Source organism: Bubalus bubalis, chromosome 3 (assembly GCF_019923935.1).
Source record: "Bubalus bubalis isolate 160015118507 breed Murrah chromosome 3, NDDB_SH_1, whole genome shotgun sequence".
Classification (NCBI taxonomy): domain Eukaryota; kingdom Metazoa; phylum Chordata; class Mammalia; order Artiodactyla; family Bovidae; genus Bubalus; species Bubalus bubalis.
The window spans coordinates 39,230,522-39,248,550 of NC_059159.1; the positions used below are offsets into that span (position 1 = coordinate 39,230,522).

At 46.8% G+C, this 18,029-nt stretch overlaps 2 protein-coding genes across 10 annotated transcripts in view; one reads left to right on the top strand and one right to left on the bottom strand.

Annotated features, from left to right (window-relative positions):
- Nucleotides 1-680: 680 nt before the first annotated feature.
- Nucleotides 681-1,878, top strand: LOC102405952 (olfactory receptor 1D2-like). Its single transcript, XM_006079801.3, has one exon. The coding sequence runs from the start codon at nt 757-759 to the stop codon at nt 1,747-1,749; it is 993 nt and encodes a 330-aa protein (XP_006079863.3). The 5' UTR covers nt 681-756; the 3' UTR covers nt 1,750-1,878.
- An 11,179-nt stretch (nt 1,879-13,057) lies between these two features.
- The window catches only part of RAP1GAP2 (RAP1 GTPase activating protein 2), a 219,175-nt gene continuing 214,203 nt past the window's right edge, over nt 13,058-18,029 (bottom strand). For all 9 annotated transcript variants that reach the window (XM_045164911.1, XM_045164909.1, XM_045164906.1 and 6 more), the window contains one exon: nt 13,058-17,346. The gene's annotated coding sequence lies outside the window, so the exon portion shown is untranslated. The remainder of the gene's footprint in view (nt 17,347-18,029) is intronic.

The following is an 18,029-nucleotide window of genomic DNA, read 5'->3' on the forward strand; positions in this document are numbered from 1 at the left end:
TTGGCAGTACTTTTAAATATTAGAAAAGCTATTAACATAGTGTCTCATGATAGGCACTGAAAAGTATCTGGTTAAAAATGCAACAGCTACACCTGATTTTTGAAATACTATTGGTAAAATACAAAGAAAGATGGTTGTTAATATATACATACATCGCTGCTTAAATCTGTTTATATTGGTCATTCTGCTTAAAATTCTTTACACAGTATAAAATTTTTAAAATCTTAACAAGGCTAGCATGATCTGGGTACTTCTTACTGCACAACCTCATATCCCTTTGTGTATTTTCAATGGCATTTTGGTTGACTGTCTTAGGCTTCCCAGATCATTTTATCAGTAAACAGTGATACATTTTTCTTTTCCCTTCCAACAGTTTTACTTTTACCCTCTTTGTACAATTGTACAGTATCCATTTGCTATAATGCATATACCTGTTTCAAATATTATTTTCAAATTTCTGCAATACCAAAATATAGCATACGAAATCTTTAGGTACTTCAAGGATATTGTAAGATGACAGGACTTAAAATAAGACATAGACATTATTTCCATAATATTGAATATGCCAGATTAGAAGTTGCTGGAATGATTAGGCTGCATAAAGATTTTCTACATTATGTTTTTTTCTCTGGTATTACTTTGCTGCTTATGGGAAAAAAATTCTGAAATCCAGCCTGAAGTATTTTTATTGTTAAGAAAATAGTTGATTTTGCTTATCTGAATGTCCTTACTCAATCAAAGGCAATTAGTAAATATATGTTGGTGCTGATGTTGCAGACAGCTGGGAAAATGCATGGCAGCAACCAAAGTGGGGCCTCTGACTTCCTACTCCTGGGGATCTCGGAGAGTCCTGAAGAGCAGCAGATCCTGTTTTGGATGTTCCTGTCCATGTATCTGGTCACAGTAATGGGAAACGTGCTCATCATCTTGGCCATCAGCTTTGATTCCCACCTGCACACTCCCATGTACTTATTCTTAGCCAACCTCTCCTTCACCGACCTCTTCTTTGTCACCAATACGATCCCCAAGACATTGGTGAACCTTCAGTCCCAGGACAAAGCCATCTCATACACAGGGTGTCTGACCCAGCTCTATTTCCTGGTCTGCTTGGTGACCCTGGACAACCTCATCCTGGCCACAATGGCATATGACCGCTATGTGGCCATCTGCCGCCCGCTCCACTACATCACAGCCATGAGCCCTGGGCTCTGCATTTTGCTCCTCACCTTGTGTTGGGCCCTCTCTGTCCTGTACGGTCTCTTTCTCACCCTCCTCATGACCAAGGTGACCTTCTGTGGGTCCCGGAGAATCCACTACATCTTCTGTGAGATGTACGTCCTGCTGAGGCTCACCTGTTCCAATACCCAGATGATTCATACAGTGCAGATTACCACAGGTTGCTTCATCTTCTTCACCCCCTTAGGGATCATGGTCATGTCCTATGTCTGGATTGTCCAAGCCATCCTCCGAATACCATCAGCCTCCAGCAAATACAAAGCTTTCTCCACCTGTGGCTCCCACTTGGCTGTGGTCTCCCTCTTCTATGGGACACTTAGTATGGTATATCTGCAGCCCCTTAAAACCCACTCCATGAAGGACTCAGTAGCCACAGTGATGTATGCTGTGGTGACCCCCATGATGAACCCTTTCATCTACAGCCTGAGGAACAAGGACATGCATGGGGCACTGGGAAGACTCCTCTTAGGAAAAGCCTTCCAGAGGTTGACAGGAAGGAAACTGAGGCACTGAAGTGGAGTCTGTGAATTTCCTCCATCATGTGCAAGGCATTATCCTGTATGAGATACAGGAGTTAATTAAGACACAGATCCAGCCCAGAATGAATTTGTTGCTTTATAGTAAAGAAAAGACATGTATGTGTAACCCAATGACCCTTAGACTTCACCAGCCTTGGCAATAAATAAGGGCACACTAAGACTAACAGAAGGAGTCTGCTTTTAATCAATAGCAGAAGAAATTCAAAGAAATCGTCAAAGAAATCTTTCAACTTGTCAGACAAGACCACAGTCCAAGCCTCATCCAGATATATTCAATTATAGCCTAAGGGGGTCACTCATGCTAACATACATTCACTGAAATTTCTGAGCTCTGACCTTCTCTTGGGAGAATGGCTTGCAAGCCATTTATAGACGATGATTTGTGTTATCCCCGCTGCAGGTGTCATAGGCAAAACTGTCCCTTACCAGATACACTGGCAAGGAGGGTATATGCAAAGAATTTAATCAATCTGAAATAATGAGAGTGGTGAACGATGATGCCATCAAGACAGTATCACAGCCTGGGTTCTCCAGAAGTAGGCGCGGAGATGGAGTTTGGAGTACAAGGTGCTTGTTAGGAATAGACCTATGTGAAGGAACAAGTGAAGAAGCTCCATCCGGCAGAGGAGGAAGTCAAATTATAAGCAAGCCACAAGTGCTGACCAACCCAGCACGGAGATCTCAAGTGAACAGTGACCATCAGAGTTGTCTCACAGCAAGCCAAAATGGACAGGCTTTATAACCACCAGGTGTGGACTACCCTGGGAAAGACGCAGCTGCAAACAAGGAGGGTATGTGCAGCTGAAGAAAACCCTTGAGGAGCTGACAGCTAGGCTGTCTGCTGACTGCTGCGTTCTCCACAGCTAGAAAGCAAGCCTGTCACTGAAGGGGGACCTGGGAAGCACAGCTCCATTTTTTCAATGCAGAGGCATTGTCTTTGAGGGCCACCTATAGCTAGTTAGAAAGTTCAGGTTTTATTCTGTATACATAAATGCCTCTTTGCATAAACTGTTGTGAAGGACATTCAGGTAACTTAGAAGTTCCCTCTGGATAGGGAAATAGGGACATCAAAGTAAGAAAGAAACTTTTCACTAATTATTCCTTTCTGCAGCTTTATTTTTTATCATGTTTATGTTGCTTAAAAAAAAAAAACACTGTCAAGAGTAAAATGAAAAATAAGTCTGCAACCTTCCTTCCACACCCCCATATCTGCTTTGATATCAAAGAGTAACCCACAGTTAATCCTTTCCTCCATAGATTTTTCTGGCCCAACAATTTGTCTATGTCTACATAGGAACAAACTACTTAAAATTACCTAGACACAGCAATAAGACTCTGTGTTATCTTCATAGTTCAAAGTTCAGAGCAATAGAAGAGAGACCTAGACGGGCAGTGACCAATGCTGCGGGAGTGGTTTTTGCCAGCTTGCCAGTGTGGCAGTGCCCACTACAATAAGCATCTTACCTCCTGACCCAAGCCCACATGATTAGACCACTAACTCTGTGAAAGTGAAAGTCCTTCAGGGTCTGACTCTGCGACCCCATGGACTATACAGTCCATGGAATTCTCCAGGCCAGAATACTGGAGTGGGTGGCCTTTCCATTCTCCAGGGGATCTTCCCAACACAGGGATCAAACCCAGGTCTCCCTCATAGCAGGTGGATTCTTTACCAGCTGAGCCACAAGGGAAGCCCAAGAATACTGGCGTGGGTAGCCCATCCTTTATCCAGTGGATCTTCCCAACCCAGGAATCAAACCAGGGTCTCCTGCATTGCAGGTGAATTCTTTACCAACTGAGCTATCAGGGAAGCCAGAGTAACAGTGCCACACTGGCTTGCAGAGCATTTTCCATATTCAATTTTATTGTTTAGCAAGGATCCTCCCAGTTCCCATTCTAGTGTGCTCCTTCAGCCTTTTATCTACAAACGTCTATTCAGCAGCACCACGCCCTGGGCTGCAGAGAGCTGGGGAGCCAGTTTTTCTCTGAAAACCGTATGTGTGTTTGTGTGTGTGTTGGAGGAGGGTGGAACAGCACCATAATTTTTCCACTACCCACAATAGGCATCCCGCCTTGGGCCTACAAGTTTTCCAAGGACTAATAATTTATGACTGAATCCTATATATATATATATATATATATATATATATAGTATTATTGATGCCAAAATACTAAAACTTCAAAGTTAAAATTACTAATTTTTTTTTCAATGTCTACAAATACAAATGTCTAAGGGGCCCTCAAAAGTATGATGCTCCCATTGGGAGATCCCAGCTGAAGGGAATACCTCCTGCCCAGCTCGGGTAGGAAAGGGTAAGGGCTATCTACAGTGATCTCCTTCCCCATTCAGGACTCTATCCCAGACTCCAGATCTCTAGCTCAAGACAAGACATCCCTTCCCCCGCTCCAGCCGTTTTCTACAGGGTTGACACTGCTGAGCCCCCCAAATCCACAGCAGTTACAGCTGTCTCTCGAAGAGAGCAATAGAAGAGAGACCTGTGTGCCACGGGTCTGAGGCAAACAACGCTAAAGAGAGATGACAGCCACTCGGAGTGCATCGGCTCCGCCACGGAAGCCGGCTAAAGCGCCAAGGAGAACCTCGGCCACCCCAAAGCGACAGCCGCCAGAGTAAGGAGGCAGCATCCACTGGAAAGTCTTCAGAGGAGGGGTTGAGCCTCCTGTTTGATAGACCAATGGGAGGCCCTGATTGATTGGTCCTTGTAAACCCGGACTTCTGGGTCCTACACCCCTTTCAAACCCCCAGGAGGGGCTGACCAAAGACACCGGGCCAACAGCCAATGAGGAGGTCAGAAAAGCGGGACTCCCGCAGAACCAGCTAATGAAAAGCTGGGAAAGTCGGCGCTCTGTTCATTCCCAACCGCCGCAAAGCGACGCCTGCTGCTTCCGCTGGTTGCGCGCGCCCTCCAGTGGCAGCTGGGCAGAGATCTCCAGCTTCATTACTGTTGTTCAGTCACTCAGTCGTGTCCGACTCTTTGCGACCCCATGTACTGCAGCACTCCCGGCTTCCCCGTCCTTCACCATCTCCCGGAGCTTGCTCAAACTCATGTCCATTGAGTCGGTGATGCCATCCAACCATCTTATCCTCTGTCGTCCCCTTCTCCTGCCTTCAATCTTTCCCAACATCAGAGACTTTTCTAGTGAGCCGTCTCTTCGCCATCAGGTGACCAAAGTATTGGGGCTTCAGCATCAGTCCTTCCAATGAATATTCAGGGATGATTTCCTTTAGGATTGACTGGTTTGATCTCCTGGCAGTCCAAGGGACTCTCAAGTCTTCTCCAACACCACAGTTCAAAATCATCAATTCTTCAGCACTCAGCCTTATATACGGTCCAACTTTCACATCCATATGACTACGGGAAAAACCATAGCTTTGACTATACGGACCTTTGTTAGCAAAGTAATGTCTCTATATAAGTGTCATTATAGAAACTTAAATCTAGTTTCCCATCTTTGCGGTGGTGTTCGTGGTCGTGGTCATGGTGGTGTAGTCACTAAACCACGTCCGACTCTTGCATAGTGTTCAGTCAAGTCAGAGGAAAGGATGTCCCTGCCAGCCCTCCAGGCCCACTGGGGAGCAAAACAGTCCTGGATCCTTTTACCTTTCCTTAAACTAAGTAATGGGCTTCCCAAGTGGTGCTAGTGGTAAACAACCTGCCTGCCCATGCAGGAGATGGAGGAGACCCAGGTTTGCTCCTGGGTCAGGAAGATCCCCTGGAGGAGGGCATGCAACCCCCTTCCAGTATTCTTGCCTGGAGAATTCCACAGACAGAGGAGCCTGGCAGGCCACAGTTCATAGGGTTGCAAACAGTCTGACACAAGTAAGACACGAACTTAGCACACATGCAAACTAATAATTCTTTCCTACCAGCACCAAGCACCTACTCCCACTGCCCTGGCTCTGTCTTTTGTCGAGGAATCTGATGCAAAGTTTCTAAATGAAATATGAGCAGACTAAGTCTAAGATTACATTTTTTAAACAACGTGTAATGACAACAATCAGATAGTTAAACAAGCAAAGGCATTTGATAAAATTTAACATCGATCACTGAGTTTAAAAACAAAATATTCTCAGCAAATTAGGGATTCAAAGAAACCTTAATTAATTACTAAAGACTTAGAAGACCACAGTGAATCACAAACTGTATGATACTCCAGAAGCATTCCTGCTAAAGTCTAAATGGATACTAATACTCCTACTGTCATCAATTTCGTTTAATGTTTTCGAAGAGCCTGTCCAAGCTATAAGATGTTAGACAGGTCAGGGCAGTCAAGTGGAAAGAAAAAAGAAACTATGATTAATTAGGTCAGGTAAAATGATTTATACTTGAAAACTAGAAAAATCCACTAAAGAATTCAGTAAAGTAACTGGAAGAACGGCATATTTGTGTATAGAATGTGTTGTGTTTGAGTATACAAGGAAAAAAGAAGGAAAGAAGTAAAAGTAAAGATTTGACCTGTTATGGCATCTGGTCCTATCACTTCATGGCAAATAGATGGGGAAATAGAGGAAACAGTTTCAGACTTTATTTTGGGGGGCTCCAAAATCACTGCAGATGGTGATCGCAGCCATGAAATTAAAAGACGCTTACTCCTTGGAAGGAAAGTTATGACCAACCTAGATAGCATATTCAAAAGCAGAGACATTACTTTGCCAACAAAGGTCTGTCTAGTCAAGGCTATGGTTTTTCCAGTGGTCATGTATGGATGTGAGAGTTGGACTGTGAAGAAAGTTGAGCGCCGAAGAATTGATGCTTTTGAACTGTGGTGTTGGAAAAGACTCTTGAGAGTCCCTTGGACTGCAAGGAGATCCAACCAGTCCATCCTAAAGGAGATCAGTCCTGGGTGTTCATTGGAAGGACTGATGCTGAAGCTGAAACTCCAATACTTTGGCCACCTCATGCAAAGAGTTGACTCATTGGAAAGGACCCTGATGTTGGGAGGGGTTGGGGGCAGGAGGAGAAGGGGACGACAGAGGATGAGATGGCTGGATGGCATCACTGACTCGATGGACATGAGTTTGGGTGGACTCTGGGAGTTGATGATGGACAGGGAGGACTGGCGTGCTGCGATTCATGGGGACACGACTGAGCAACTGAACTGAACTGACCTCTGTATACACTTTTAAGCTTCCCTGATGGTTCAGAGGTAAAGAATATGCCAGCCAAGGCAGGAGACACAGGTTCGAATTCCTGGGTTGGGAAGATCCCCTGCAGAAGGAAATGGCTACCCACTGCCGTATTCTTGCCTGGGAAACTCCAGGGACAGAGGAGCCTGGCAGGCTACCGTCCATGGGGTCACAAAAGAGTCCAGCACAACTTAGCGACTAAAAAACAACAGAACAATACACTTTTAAGGTTCCAGCAGGTGGGTGCAGAGATCTACTTGTCTAGCAGTCACTCAAGATAACTGTCGTAAGTTTCCTTGCGTATTAAACCTGCACCTGCCAGTCTGGAGCGGTCTGCCTCTTCCATCTCTCCCCGTGCTCCATGTAGACAGTGCCAGTTTCACACTTCACGGGAAACTCCTGAGGTGACGAAACAGCAGGTGTAGGAAAGGGGTGCTTCTGGGAGAAGCCAATGGGTGCTCCTGGCCGTGGCACATCGCGGGCCCAGGCACTAGAGAAACCGCGGGAAAGGCCTGGATCGGCTGCCGAGACAGCAGCCGGCGCTCGGGCAGCCAAACCCGGAGTCGACGCATGCGCAGCAAGTGTTTGCCCAGTGAGGGTTGAGAGCTTGTCGAGCACACATAGGAGAACGGGAAAGAGCCAGGAGTTGGCTTCAGAAATACACAGCACACTGAGAGGAGACATTCAGGATGGCCGCCTCATTCTTTCAAACAGAGGGACCGAGCTCTATGATGAAACCGGCCCGATGGCCAATTCCCCACCTCACAAAGAGAGACCGCACTCAAAAGAAACACCAGATTGCCAACACTACCTCAGAAAGGGCAACAGCTTTTCTGAGGAGAAATCTGGAATAGCTGGCCTTCTCTTTTGTTGCTGTTGTTGTCAATTCTTTTACTTTTCTCGTGTAGTTTTTTAATAGGAGAAAGGGGAGAAAACAGCTTCTAGGAAAAAGGAGTGCTGCATAGTGACATAATCTGTACCATATTTATTCAAATAGCTGGCCTTCTAATTCGAAAAGGATAAAGAGATCTGTGATGGAAAGAAAGATGTGCAGCTCTCTGATTCAGCCAGGGAGACTGCTCTCTCTGAGGTGAAATCCTGAGGCTCAGCCCTACCCCTTGAATAGACAGACATCCCATCAGAGGAGATATGCTAGTTGGTCAGTATTGTTAAACAGAGAGACAGTCCTTCAGGAAGAAGAAAGCCCCATGGTCAACCTTCCAGCTGACACAGAAACACAGCTCTCTGAGGAGAAAGGCAGGAAGCTCAGAACTACCGTTCAGTCAGAGACAGCCCTCCAGAAGGTGAAGAGCTGGCCAGGAAGAGACCTGGCCAGCCCTTCAGACCTCCGTTCAGGCGGAGACAGGTCTCTATGAGATGAAATTCAGAAGAGTCAGCAGGTTTTTTCAAACAGAGAGACAGACCTCTCTGAGGAGATAATGCCCAATGACTGGTCCTCCACCTCAGACAGACCATACTCTGAGGAGAAATGCCAGATTGCCAGCACTCTGCCTCAGAAAAGGACACAACTCTTTCCGAAGAGAAATCTCGAATTCTCAGCCTTTCTTATCAGACAGACAAACTGCTCTGAGGAGAAAAGACAGATGTCTAGCTCCTTTATTTGTACAGGGAAATAGCTGTCTCTGGGGTGAAGTGCCAGAGGCTCAGCCCTCCCCCCTCCACAGCTTGGCAGCTCTGATGGAGGAGAAATGCTTGGTGGTTGATTTTCTTTAGCAAACCACAAAAATAGGAGAAATGCTCAATAAGCAGCCTTCAGGTTCACACGGAGAAATAGCTCTCTGAGGAGAAAGGCAGGAGCCTGAGACCTACCATCTAGTCAGAGACAGCGCCTCTAGGACGTTACATGCTGGAGAGCCAGGCTTCTTCAGACAGACACAAGGCACTCTGAAGCAATTTCCAGATGCCAGCTCCTTTTTCAAACAGACAGAGCTCTCAGAGGAGAAGTGCCCAATTGCTGATTCTCCCCTTCGACAGGGATTCTCTGAGGAGAACAGCCAGAATTCCAGTTCTCTACTTCAAGCAGTTAACTCCTTATGAGGAGAAACTGCAAATGGCCTGGAGCTAGTGCGTGTGTCTCTGCTCCAAGGGTTTTCCAAGTGAGGTCTAAGAGTTTGCCAAGCCTGCACAAGGCGATAGGAAGGACAGGGAAGGCTGGCGCGCCGCAATCCATGGGACCACAGAGTCCGACACAACTTAGCCACTGAACTACAATAAAACCTGCACAGGTGTACCAGAAACAAAACTCCTTTACCCTTGGCAGTGCCTCTCTTGCACCCTCTACTGACAAAGCCTAACATCATGCCAGCTGACAAAGCAAACAATTCATGGCCCCAAATCCATTTCAAGTTCTAGGCAGTGAAGACAAAATGGTGCTGACACCAGCTTAGCTGGTCTTCAGAGAGAATAAACCAAACAAAAAGGCTTCACGTGTTCATAAGGAAGTGACAGAACACAACAGGGAAAAAAGAAATACAGAGAAATGCAGGAAGAAGTGAGAGATAGGCACAAGGCCTGATGACCTTTGCTGTCTTACTGTTGGCCTAGTTGCAGCCCTTTCCTTTTGAATCTAGGAGAAACACTCTCTTTTTTTTCCTCATTGTTTTATGAAGTATAGTTGATTTACCATATTGCATTAATTTCAGATGTACAGCAAATTGATTCAGTTTTGTCTTTCAGATATTTTTTGTTATAGCTTATTATAAGATATTGAATATAGTTCCCTGTGCTATACATTAAGCTCTGTTGTTCATCAATTTTTTGTATAGACCCCTATCTCCTTTTAATAAATGTCTCCTTTCTTGTCCGTTTAAACTAGTTTGAACTGCTTCAAGTTCTGCAACCTAGTCATCCTAGTGTTCATGGGCTAGCATTAGTCACTGAATTAAAATTTTAGATAATAATTTTATCATTGCTGAATCCTTGTAATAGATTCCAGTTGTTTATATCTGATGGAAATGTATTCTTTATCTTTTTTGGAAACTCTCTTCCTTAATAGAAAATTCTATGGCATTCCCTGGAGGTCCAGGGGACTCAGTGCTTTCACTGCCATGGGTCTAGGTTCAGTCCCTGGTCAGGGAACTAAGATTTCCTCAAGCCATGAGACACAACACCAACCCCCCCCCCCAAAAAAATAAGAAAGAAAAAAAAAATCTATAATTAAACAAGTTAAAATCCTTTCCCGTTACATACACTATTATACTAGGTTTCATAGATAGATTCCATCTGGGCTTTGCTGTTCATTTTCCCTGAACTTTTCCTTAAATTCCTTATTAGTGATAAATTCTTGTAAACCCACCAATTGATATTTTAGAGCAAGGCTATGAAGACTTCCTTGTTAGTCTTATATATATTTTTAATGTTAATATAATGTTTTAAAGGTGATTAGTAAAATTTATCTGATCCAATACTTTGAGCACATTTTCTCCCATCTTTCTCATAAAGTGTCTGCATTTTTCTGTAACACAATCTAACTTACGTCTGTCTAATCATTTGTATGTCTTTGTGTGGGGTCATTTAGTGGCAGTTTGTTTCTGCTAGTTCTTTTATATGGGCTGTTCTGTGTTATTATTCCCCTTGATGGAGTCAATTCATCAACCACATCCTTTCATTTACCTACTGTAGTTACTAAATTACTTTGCCTCTAACATCATTAGTGACAGGGAACATGTCACCCAGGGGTGCTATCTTCAGCCCTTTCCAGCAGCTGATATGTCCCTAGATTGCCAGTGGGTTTCCAAAGTCTCCCATCACATCTTTCATCTGATAATTCGTTTTGGTTTGGAGAAAGAGGCTCTAGCTGTATTTTAATTTTTAATTTTAATTTAATTTTTAATCCTCAGGATCTGATTTTTTTATTTCTTTTCACCAAGTTCTTTCTCTCTGCTTCAGGCATGACCTCATCTTTTCTCCCAGTCTTATTACAGGAGGCCCTGGTCATTCACACAGCCATAATGCATTTTCATCTTAAACTATTATTCCTTACAAGCTTCATGTTTTATTTATATTTCTCTATCCTCTTCTAAGTGATTTTCTTTCATTTTCCTGTAAGAGCTTGTGTCTTGCTGGGACAGACATTTCTCCCATATTTGTGATAATGATAATAACAATCCCCTTAGGTGGGGGACTGGCATCTCTCAAATCCCCCACACCCTCATCCATTTCTCACTGGACCTGAGACTATTGTAATAGGAAAGGGACGTATATAGAGACTACAAACCAGATCAGTGCATCAGAATCCTTCACAAGCTCATCAAAAATGCAGATTCCTGGGACCCAATCAAATTCGAACCTCTGGAATGATGCCTGATATCTGCATTTTTAACAATCTCGCCAGGTGATTTTTATGCACTCTAAAACTAAAATGCTTGAAAAGAGGCCATCCCTGGATGGGAGTAGTTTTCTCTTCTGAGAGTAGAGGGAGCTGGTTTGAAGTGGGGATGACCTGATGCTCCCAACAGGTATTATCTCTGCCTGAAGAAATGGAGTCTGGTGGCCCCCTTCAGTGGAACCCTGCCTTTAGATGTCATAACTCCTTCTCAGAGTTCCTTCCTGGAACTTAACTCTGGTTCCCATAAATAGTATATGTCATGGGAGCACAGGGGCACCATTGAATGTTGGAGGACAGAGTTTTGAATGAGTCATAGCAGTGATCTGTCAAATCTGCATTTCAAATTCAGAGAACCACTGGATCACTGGAACCAAGCATGGAGCCCCACCAGGCTGGCAGAAAGGTACCATTTCATTCGAACCAGCAATAAAAGCAACACCCCTCCTCATTCTCCAGACAGTATAAGAGAGGGATGAAAGAAGGAGAGCATTTGGCTCCATGAAAGAAAGAGAGCATTTGGCTTGTCTCTGTTTATTCCTACAAGACTGAGGGTCCTCTAAACACATTCCACAATGAGTCATGTATGATGATTGTCTTAACATTGCCGAGACCACTGGTCATGGCTAGTGTCTAGAGAAAGGAGAAGGTAGATGTAGGGAAGAGAAAGAGTGCTGGAATGTGACATAGAGCAGCAGATATTGCTACCTGCAAGGGTGGTGAGGATAAGGGGACATCCTGAGAGCCGAGTGGACACCAAGGAAGTAGCCAAACTTGAAATTCTTACACTATTAAGCAAAGACTGTATGCGTGTAGATTTCTCTCATAACAAGGAAATTTATAACAAATTAGCAGATCTGAATACCTGCCAAGCACAAGAAGCCAACAGAGGGTTTATATCAGACAGAGAGGCAGAGAGAACCAAGAGAAAGGAGGCTTTAACCACCCCCTACATCAATGTGGGCCTGGTGGCTCAGTGATAAAGAACCTGCCTGCAATGGGAGAGGGTGCACAGTCTGCAGGGAGATGGTGACAGAGGTTAGGGGACTCTGCAATAGCCTTGCTTAGAATTTTCTTAGAAATGAACTGGCATCAAAGATGCCTCCATGCCATGTTGCTTCCTCCCATCTCTTCTTCACTCATGGTCAGACCTGCATGGCAGTCGGACAATTCTTCAGCTTTCTTCAGCTCCCTCCCCATTTTCTCTCACAGGTCTTTCTTCTAACAAATGTTTTCTTCCTGTCTTGGTGTCTGCTTCTCAGAGTACCACAACTAACACTGTACTCACTCAGGAGCAGTCTCAAAATGAGAGGTCTCTTCTGCCTCCCTCTTCTCCCTACTAACACTGGTGCGGATGTGCAGAGGAGGAGAGGCTGGGTTGGGGGGCAGGGGAGGACAAGTTAGCCACCTGTCAAAGAAAAACTGCCCCAGAGTTCAAAAGGCAAGGAAGACTTTATTTGAGGATTTGAGGCTATTGCAATCAGGGACAGAGACTGAACTCAACTCCAAATACAACAGGGACAAATGGGGATTTCTAGCCAATGGCAGGGTGAGGAATTGGATGGAAAATTATTAAGAGGAACTTGGTTAGGTATCAAAGGTGAGGGAAGAGCAACTTGATTGGCTATTGAGAATGAAGCTAGGGGGTTGGGGGGTGGGTGCCGGTGGTCAGAGGGATGTTTCTTGATTAATACATCTACAGGCTAGATACAGCCCATGGGAATATGGATTCAGTCTCTGATGTACTGAAAGATGCTCAGGACTGGGTCCTAGGCAAAGAAGTCTGAACACTGATGGACACAAAATATCTTATTTATTGTCAATTTCTGCAAAGACACATTTAAGCAACAAAATATACATTTGTCAACTTTTAGAATTCATTTTATACATTAACAAATACAATGTGCTACCATAGCAATAAATTAAATGTACACTATTTACATTACATAGGCAGTCAGGGGTGGGGGTAGGGGTCTACAAATCACCTCCTCTGAAAGAGGAAAGACAGAAAAGTCATCATCACATGGATCATCATCTCCAAGCAGGTTCTAGCACACAGAGGAATCTCTTCACACTTAAACAGCAGCACTCCCCAGGCTGGAGTGTGGAAGGGCAACGCCCGGGACAGGGGAGAGCTAACACACATGCTAAGGAGCAGGAAGGGGGGGATTAACCCTTCCAAAGAGAAATGTCACAAAATCAGAAACGATGGCATTTAAATTCCAGTCTTCCAGCCACACACTCTGTCCCTGGGACTGATAAGGACAGGACAGGGCCCTTGCCCCCCAGTAGTGTCTCACTAGGCAGGACTCCACTGTCCTTGGCCTTGGTGGGGGGTTTCTCCTTTCTCCCAAAGAGGCACATGGCTCTGCTGAAAGGAAGGAGCTGTGGGGTTGGGGTGGGTAAGGAACTGGCGATAAAACAGCCATCAGAGCAGAACAGAATGCCCCAGTGGGGGCCCCCAGGTGGTAGGAACAGTCCTGGCAAACTGCTGACTCTCCCTGCTCTGAGAGAGGGGTACCTGGAGGCTGGAGAGGAGCCATGGGGCCCCTGCCAGCCACCGGTAGCCATGAGATCTGTTTGAACCTCGACCGTTCCCCCACAACAGACCTGTCTCTGTTGACTAAGAATGAATGAAGGTAGTGTTTGAGTTGGCACCTTAAACAGTCAGGGTAAGAACATGAAATGGGCTATCATTCCTTGAGCTGAGGTTTTATTGACTACTTTTGTTTAACGATCAGGGAGAGTTCAAAGAGTTTCCTTTTACCACTTTTCTCCTTAACTAAAAAAAAATGGAAAGTGAGGTTTGGTTAACTGCATCTTTGCCCAGGCCTACACCCTCATTACAGATAGGGACTGAAGAACTAATGTCACTGAGGAACAGTACCCCTGAAATCTCTTTCCCTCCTTGTTTTCTTTGCCTGAGCTGGAGCCAAACCCCAGGGCCCTCATTGAAAAAAATCCCAAAGAACATCCCTCCTGAAAAGAACGGAGGCTGAGACTGAGACCCACCAGCACTTGTGGCTGCTGACACCTCCCAGCCAGTGCCGAGAAACTGGCTCACTGGCTTCCTCAGATCTCAGGGCCCCGGTAAATCCAGTTCCACCAACCACATAGGTAGTGCCGAAGAAAGGGCTCTGGGTTGTGGATTCTCATCCCAGCTTTGCCACCAGCTGACTATGTGACCTCAAGCAAGCTGTTTCCCTTCATTGGAGCTGAAGATTCTCATCTGGAAGATGACACGGTTGGATTAGATGCTAAAAGGGTCCCGGAAGGCTTGGACATGGAGATGAAGCTGACAAGGCTGAACCACAGAATATTTTTCCCATTTCCATCCATTAGCAGTGATAGAAACTCTAGCTAAGACCTTCTCTCTCCAGCTCTCTCTGCATCTGTTTTTAAGCCTTAGCTCAGTAGAGGCATATGGATGCCCAACAGAGCTGAAAAGTATAGCTTCTTCCATGAGGTCCCAGAGCCAAAGTTACGTCCAGGAAATATGTCTCTGATGGGACGCCTCAAATACCAGCAAGAACACCACCAGGGATGAGTCTAGTCATAAGGACCAAGGAGGTTGGAGCAACCTTTGAGCCTCAAGACTAGATGGGGCAATAAAAGGAAAGACATTCTGGAGCAATGCAAGAGGGGGATGGAGTGAGCAGCCTTCAGGAATCCAAGCTGCCAGTCCCATGGTCCAGAGGACAAAGGGAGACTGGCCCATCCTCGTTCTCCTTCTCCTCCACAGCCCTGGACCTCAGTGGGGCTGGTGGGGTACACTCTAGAAGCCACAAAATAAACTTCCTAGATGAAGTGAGGGAGGGACATTTCAGATCCTGCTCAGAGCATCTCCAACAGCACACAGAAGGTAGAGGCCACTTCTCAGGTCTGTTTCTTAGGGAGCCCATGTAAGCCTCTCACTTTCTCTGGACTCACTGAGCGATCAACCTGGCCCCTGGCTCAGAGGCGAGGGCAGAGCCCTCCGGGAGGTGGGGGCTGCAGGAAGAGCAGCCAGAGCAGTGGGGGAAGGTGGGTGGAAGGTTCCCAAGTAGGACAGAATGGGGACCACCTGAAAACCCCAGGGGACCCCCAGAGCACGACAAACACAGCACAGCACAACCACCAGGCAGCTGTAAATACAGCTACTCAGAGAAGCCAGCCAGAACCTGGAACAGCTTTTAAAGAAATGGAGTTTGACCTTTCAAGCTCCTTCAGAAGCCCAGCCAAGAGAACTCTGCCAGAATCCATGGGCCTCATTCCAGCCATGGGCGCTGCTACGGGGATCTTTAATACAAGCTAAACAGACATTGTTGACCTTCTAACCAGAATAAATCTAACTGGACTAGTACTTTGAGCAAACACATTTCCCAGATAGCGTGAAGGGGAGAGGTCCACCCAACCTATAAATAGGATCCCACAGAGTTCACGTGAGTTGAGGATGAAGGACCACGATTTTGCTCTAAAAGCAAAAGCAATGGGGAAATTGTCACATCAGTCAAAAAACAAGTGTAACCTTTTCGTGTCTTGCCTTGGGGATAGGCCCAGATCCTGATGCAATCACAGCATTTAGTTGGAAGTCCATGTAATCTGCTCACTGGAACAGGAGCCCAGCAATGTCACCCTGGCAGCTGTATGTCACTGAGGCCCCATACACACTTGGAGCTGTGGCACCCCTCAAGGGTCTGCTCTTCAGACTCTGTTTAACTTGGAGGACACCTCCTCACCTTAAACCTCACCATGGCCAGTCAACAGAAATGACCTATCACTGACTCAGATGGCTGATAAGAAAGGAGGGCCCACTTCTCAGAGAGCAAGCCAGCTCAGCCCAGCAAAGGGTGAGGGTGCAGATCACAGGTAGTGTCTGAACTATGCCCAGCAGGGACCCAGGCTGCAAGAATCCCACTCATGTGACAAATGCTTACAGACTTGTGGCTGGAGAGGAGAAAAGAAGGATTTAAGATTTAGGGTGGATCAAGCCCTGATAAAACCAAAGGGCTTAGTAGCTGGAAAAAATCCCCCAGGGTGCTGGCGGAGTCCAGACATCTAAACTGCAGAAAGACACCTCCCATCCCCACACCTAAGCTAGACCAACCCATCCAATTGTCCCCCACCCCGCCTCTTGGGCTCCCCCTCTAAGTGGGGGATGGAAGTAACTCTCTTTGCCTCCTGTGAACCTCCGTAACCAGCAGTGACTTGGCTCCCAGCCAGCCCTTGGCCCTGCGGTTCTCCTTGGCCAAGGCCCCTGCATGCTCCTGGCTCTCCCTGAATACCCTCCCACCCCCGCTGCCCACCCCTTTGTGGGAAAGGTATCCGCTCAAAGGGGAGAGGCTGACGACTTCCCCGGCAGCTACTGCTTTCCTGCAGGAAGAACACGCCTCCCATGCGTGCCCAGCTGCTTGTCTCAGCTTCACCCGGCCACATAGCTCGAGATCCAGGGGCAGCAGGGACAAAAGCAGTCTGGCCTGACGTCAGCAGGTGGGTAAGAAACTCCCAGCACAGAAGCAAGTAGATGTTGGGAGCTCCAGACACGAAGGAGCAGCAGAACCGGTTTCTATCAGGACGCCTTCGAGGATGGCTACAAATCTAGATTCTTAGAAAAATGCTCCCTCCGCCACCACTAAGTGTGTCTGCTTCAGGGAAGGGAGACATGCTCAGTGTGGCTGCAGCCTCCTGCCTACCACGTCCAGGGTACGGCGCTGCCCCTGCCTGGGTGTAGTGCCCTGCTATCAGCCTCTGCTGCCCACCTCACCACTCCCTCTGCCTCTCTGGACTCTGACTGCTACCCTATCCCCCTCTTCCCTTGCCCAACTCTTTCCCCTGCAGACAAAACGAGATGACAAACGACCCAGACACACATCACATAGGGCGGTCAGGAGCAGGGGGAGCCTGGAGGAATGAGGCCTTGCCCAGAGACGGGGAGGTACTGGCAGGGACGGGCAAGGCTGTGGCCAGGTCGGGACACTGGGACAGACAGCTTGTCTGGTGGCCAGGTGGCCAGTGGAAAAGCAGGCCTGTGACGGTCAGAGTAGTGGACGGCACCCCCAAACTGCTGGAATAGGAGCCTTCTCCGAGACAGAATCGGGGCTTCCCTGGAAAAAACAAGAAGGGAGAGGATAATTGAATAGTAGGTAAAGGAAGAGAAGGAGACGCTTGTGCCCACATGTGCTTAGGACGGGGGGCTGCCAGACACAAGGGTGCAGAGCTGCCACTGCCTGAGAAGTTGGGCACAAACATTACTTTAGTGAACGAGGCATCTGAAGTCCATGCTGGAAGTGGGAATGAGTGTCAACATCCCCATCTACACAGGCCAGGTTTGCATAATGAGCGCTCAGCTGCGCTCCTCCCCTTGGTTCCAAATGTGACTCACACCCCTGGGAGCCCCATGGCAGGGAGAAGGCTGGGCAGTCAGATGGGTCTCTAGTAACTTCCTTAGCAGGAGGCCAGGCCTTGGCGGTGGAGAGCTGGACCCGTGCCCTGCTCTGCTGAAAACCTCATGAGTCCCTGCCTGAGGCTGGGAGTAGGGTTCTCCTTGGGCTCACGCTGCACAATGCTTAAGAGACCAGGGCATCTCTGGACACACAGGGAAGACATGTCTCATCTCAGAGAACTGGACAAAGACACAAGGAGACAAAGGCTGCCAACACAGGAAGGCCAGGGGCCAACTGAGGAAGGAGGGCTCTGGGCTACTGCCCTCTGCATGCGGGAACAGGCTGCTCTGGGGAAGGGAAACACGCTCAGTGAGCCCGGTCCAATCCCACCAGGCAACCCTTCC

Excerpts from the sequence above, each read along its gene's own strand:
- LOC102405952 (XM_006079801.3), top strand. The coding sequence starts at position 757 with ATGTTGGTGCTGATGTTGCAGACAGCTGGGAAAATGCATGGCAGCAAC.